This window comes from Brassica rapa, chromosome A03 (genome assembly GCF_000309985.2).
Source record: "Brassica rapa cultivar Chiifu-401-42 chromosome A03, CAAS_Brap_v3.01, whole genome shotgun sequence".
NCBI lineage: Eukaryota > Viridiplantae > Streptophyta > Magnoliopsida > Brassicales > Brassicaceae > Brassica > Brassica rapa.
In genome coordinates, this window is record NC_024797.2 from 33,668,918 (window position 1) to 33,674,160 (window position 5,243).

General features: G+C 40.9%; 1 protein-coding gene across 1 annotated transcript; it reads left to right on the top strand.

Annotated features, from left to right (window-relative positions):
• The first annotated feature begins 1,121 nt into the window (after window positions 1-1,121).
• Window positions 1,122-2,470, top strand: LOC117132684 (protein FAR-RED ELONGATED HYPOCOTYL 3-like). Its single transcript, XM_033287499.1, has 2 exons — window positions 1,122-1,772; window positions 1,853-2,470. The coding sequence occupies exons 1-2, from the start codon at window positions 1,122-1,124 to the stop codon at window positions 2,468-2,470; spliced, it is 1,269 nt and encodes a 422-aa protein (XP_033143390.1).
• The last annotated feature ends 2,773 nt before the right edge of the window (window positions 2,471-5,243 follow it).

Below are 5,243 nucleotides of genomic sequence, written 5' to 3' on the forward strand. Positions count from 1 at the left end.
GTGTTTAAAGAGGATGAATCTGAGTTACATTCCACTGGTAGTAGAACCTAAGAGGCAATCATATATTTTGGATGATGAAGATGTGTATGTGTATCTGTCATCAGTGGATAAAGAGGGAAGAAGAAGTATTTTGCATGTAGAGGTCATCGAAGATATGGAAATAGTTCCAGTAATGGAGCAACAATCAGTAGTTGAGAAAGAAACCTCATATGGTGGGATTACCCGAAGTTGAAGGTAATCAGGGTGCACTCACTCTATTTCCTCGCATTGAAGAAGCAGAACTATATCTGCCGGGGGCTGAACGGGTGGAGAATGTTGTTATAAATAGAGAAGCCGACGAAAGGGGCATTAATGTTGTTAATGGAGAAGCCGGCGAAGGGGGCATTAATGTTGTTAATGGGCAAGCCGGCGAAGGGGGCGTGGACAGTGAGGGCGACGTGGATAACTCTATGGGTGTTCGTCCTAGTTCGTACTATGTTGAGCTCCCACGTGTTGCAAAAGAAAATCCAGTGGTTAAAGAGTGGGAAGATGGTTTGGGTCTTCAGTTGTTTCAAGAATTTGAGAGTAAAGAAGCTGTGAAAGATATTATTGATAGAGCATCACAGGAGAACTGTTTCGGAATCAGTATTTGCAACTCGGACAGGGGTCGATATGTGGTGAAATGTCGGGGAGCTGATGAAGGTTGTAAATGGAGTGTGAGAGCAACAAAGATAAATAATTCTGAAGCGTTCTCGATTAGAACATACAAGAATATGCATTCATGCTCTCGCGTAACTTCAAGTACTAGAAAGAAAAGGAAAGTTACACCAAGATGTGTTGCAGCTATAGTGCACAAGGATTATCCAGGACTATATGAGACACCAACAGCGAAAATCCTAAAAGGTCTGGTGCAAAGGAAAGTGGGTGTGGAAGTGTCGTATACGACATGTTTGAGAGGAAAAAAACTAGCTGTTGCGGATATTCGTGGTGATCCCGAGTAGGGATATAGAATATTGCCTGCTTATTTGTATATGTTAGAGAAGACGAACCCGGATACAAAAACAAGTTTGGTAGTGGATAAAAACAACCGGTTCAGATACCTATTTGTTGCGCTGGGAGCCTCCATTGAAGGGTTTGAATACATGAGGAAAGTCATCACTGTGGATGCAACTTTCCTGAAGACTATTGAATGTGGTTGTTTAATTATTGCCACGGCTCAGGATCCAAACCTTCACCATTATCCAATAGCCTTTGTTGTGGTTGATGGGGAGAAAAACAAAAGCTGGAAGTGGTTTTTCACGACGCTGAAAACTGTTATACCGGATTCGACGGAATTGGTGTTTGTTTCAGACAGAAATCCAAGTCTGATAAAAGCTGTTGCTGAAGTGTATCCGATGTCTAAACATGGGTATTGTATCTGGCATATATCGCACAATGTGAAAGGTCATGTCAATCATGGCAGGGACGAGGTTGCACTACTATTCCGAAAGGTTGCATGTCTTTATTCAGAGCCTGAGTTTAAAAAGCAGTATGACGATTTTAGGGAGAGGTATCCATCGTGTGCTAGGTATCTTGATAAAAGTGTCGAAGTCGAACGGTGGGCGAAGTGTCATTTCCCCGGTGCTAGGTACAACATAGACACCTCTAATTGTGCGGAGTCTTTGAATGCGGTATTTGAAAAGGCGCGAAGGATGTCTTTATTGCCTATGCTTGATACAGTTATTGAGAAAATGTCTGAGTGGTTCAACAGACATAGGAAGGATGCAGCAGAAGGACCGTCATCTCGAAAATTGGTTCCTTTGGTGGAGAACAAATTGCATAACAGAACACCAAAGGTTCTAAACTTACAGTGACTCCGCTGAACACTTTTCAGCTTGAATACAGTGTTATTGGAGCAGACGGGAAGACTTATTCCGTGGATTTGCAACATAAAACGTGCAGTTGCAAGAAGTTTGATATAGATAAATACCCATGTAGACATGCAATAGGCGCTATCATTAAGTGTTTGAAGCATGATAGACCATTACAGTTGAGTGACATGTACGATTTCATTTCGAAATATTACTTCATTACACTGTGGGCCAAAGCGTATCGAAGGACTATATATCCAGTCTCTCATATAACTCATTGGATGGTTCCAAAAGAAGTCGCGGCGGCGAAGTGTCCTCTACCTCTAGACTACAAGAAAAGAAAGGGAAGACATCAGGAAAAAAGACATCCTTCGGCGGGAGAAAGTCGGCCCCGTCCCCGTCCTAATAAGTATATCCCGAATAGGGGTCTGGCTAGCTATTTCAACTGCTCGCAGGGAACTGAAGGAACTGAAGGAGCTGAAGGAACTGAAGGAGCTGAAGGAGCTGAAGGAGCTGAAGGAACTGAAGGAACAGAAGGAACTGAAGGACCTGAAGGGACTCAAGGAACACAAAGCACTCGAGGAACTGAAGGACCTGAAGGAACAGAAGGAACTGAAGTGTTATATGAATGTGAACCTTAGTGAAACCTGATTAAAGTGATTTCGTTTTATGTTTGTAAAACTTGGTGAAACTTTCGTTATGTAACCTTTCGTTAGTTGATGATTTATATTACAGTTGCGATGACATAACTTATCCATGTTCTAGGAAGATGACGTGACGTATTCAACATGTTGTGAAATCCGAAAAACTTCGAGTGAAAAAAATATAATCTGGAACACATTTTCTGTCGAATGGGAAGGGAATACATAATTGTTAGCTATATTTTTTGTATACACTACCTCGTGGGATTAGAAAAGTTACATATGTCACGAAATCAAATTTTATTCTACATGAGCACATCTAAAACGTTGATAGAAAATAGAATATATCAGGTATAACCATAAAATCAATCATCTAAGTACAGTAAAACCAACAAAATCGGAAAAAAACAGAAAAGTAAAACTTTAAAGGTTTTTGTATAACTACAAACTAAGTGAAACTATAAGCACGAAAATCCTTCACCAAAAAATCCGCGCCCAGTTTTTTGAATTTCCCACCCATTTTTTCGATTTTTGACTTTCCACAAAATCGATGCGGAGGCGACGTAGACGTGTATTAAACCCGCCATTTACCTCAGCCAATCTCTCTCTCTACTATTCAATCTCTCTCTAGATTTCTCTCTACAATCGGTCCCTCTTCTTTCTAGATTTCTAGGTTACTCAGAATCATGACTCATCCAGCCGAGGAGTATAGGCAGATGAAGGCTTGGAAGAGAGACACCAACATGCTTGGCTGCGTGGCGGATGCCGAGTGTGGGATTCCGACCAGATGCCCTTGTGGGGGGACAATCATCAACGAGGTGTCTCGGAACCTGAAGTATCCAACCGATTTTGATACTTTACCGGGGAGAAAATACTCCACTTGCAAAAATTATGAGGTAATCTATGGAAAACCCCCAGATTTTTTATTGATACTTTCGGGTTTTGATACATTCCCCTTTTACGTCTAGAATGATGGCTTCCATTTCCGTCAACCATGGGTCTTCGGAGTCCAGGAAGAGGTTGAAATGTTAAGGAAGCGCGTGGATGCGATGGCTGCAGAGATTGCTGAACTGAAGTATAATCTAACCCGTCAGAATCCCACCACTCCATGAGATGCGTCCGGTCCATGACATTAGTCTACTATCTGTTGTTGTTGTTTGCTTGAGATTCTGATTTACTAAGACTCTTCGTATTTACTAAAGTTTCCCTATTCTCCCTCTTTCACGATCTACGAAATATCATAAATTCACGAAGTTACACTAAGTTGAAAGTGAAACTTACACTAAAGTTTTCCTATTCTCCCTCATTCACGATCTACGAAATATCATAAATTCACGAAGTTACACTAAGTTGAAAGTGAAACTAACACTAAAGTTTCCCTATTCTCCCTCTTTCACGATCTACGAAATATCATAAATTGAAAGTGAAACTTACACTAAAGTTTCCCTATTCTCCCTCCCTCTTTCACGATCTACGAAATATCATAAATTCACGAAGTTACACTAAGTTGAAAGTGAAACTTACACTAAAGTTTCCCTATTCTTCCTCTTTCACGATCTACGAAATATCATAAATTCACGAAGTTACACTTAGTTGAAAGTGAAACTTACACTAAATTTTCCTATTTTCCCTCTTTCACGATCTACGAAATATCATAAATTCACAAAATTACACTAAGTTGAAAGTGAAACTTACACTAAATTTCCCTATTCTCCCTCTTTCACGATCTACAAAATATCATAAATTCATGAAGTTACACTAAGTTGAAAGCGAAACTTACACTAAAGTTTCCCTATTCTCCCTCATTCACGATCTACGAAATATCATAAATTAACGAAGTTACACTAAGTTGAAAGTGTAACTTACTAAAGTTTTCCTATTCTCCCTCTTTCACGATCTACGAAATATCATAAATTCACGAAGTTACATTAAGTTGAAATTGAAACTTACTAAAGTTTCCCAATATATAACATAAGTCTTAAATACCAGTCTTCAACATGAATATCCTTCAACATCTAACAAGAAAGTCATACAAACCGAATAGAGTTCATCCACATTAAAACAACCACATACGGAATTCACTCGGTCTTCTTACCTACTTTCTTTGTCTTCTTAGCTGCTGCCTTCTTCGTAGCTGCTGCCTTCTTCTTAGCTGCCTCCTTTTCAGCTGCTGCCTCCTTTTCAGCTGCTGCCTCCTTCTCAGCTGCTGCCTCATTCTCAGCAGCTGCCTTCTTCTTAGCTGCCGCAGCTGTCTTCTTCTCAGCAGCTGCCTTCTGCTTCTTTTCACCTCTGGTGCTCTTCTCTGCTGCCCTGCTTCTTAGCTGAATGGGACTCCTCACATTATCACCACGGTCCACCTTAACCTTTTTCACAGGAACTGCTTCTTTGCCATCATCTTTTCTCGATCTTTTTTTTCGTGTTTACAGACTCTGCTGCCTTAGTCTTTAATTTTTTCTCGGCCTCCACAGCATGTGCATACATCTCCGCATCATCATCATCCATGTCAACATCACCATATTCCCTCTGCACATCCTTTGAAATATCGAGAATGGCATCTTCAACATCATTGTCACTACCATCATCTTCGTCTGGCTCGTTATTGTCACCACCATCCTCTTCCTCCGACTCCTTATCCCCACCCACATCACCATCCTCTTCTTCTGACTCGCTATTGTCACTACCATCACCATCATCTTGGACCGCCGGATTGTCACTTCCGGGAACACTCAACCTAAGACTTTTCACCTCCTCTTCTAGAAGACCTAGCTGCGTA

Excerpts from the sequence above, each read along its gene's own strand:
- LOC117132684 (XM_033287499.1), top strand. The coding sequence starts at position 1,122 with ATGAGGAAAGTCATCACTGTGGATGCAACTTTCCTGAAGACTATTGAA. Across the intron at positions 1,773-1,852 it reads GACCGTCATCTCGAAAATTG|CTTGAATACAGTGTTATTGG; the intron begins GTTCCTTTGGTG and ends AACACTTTTCAG.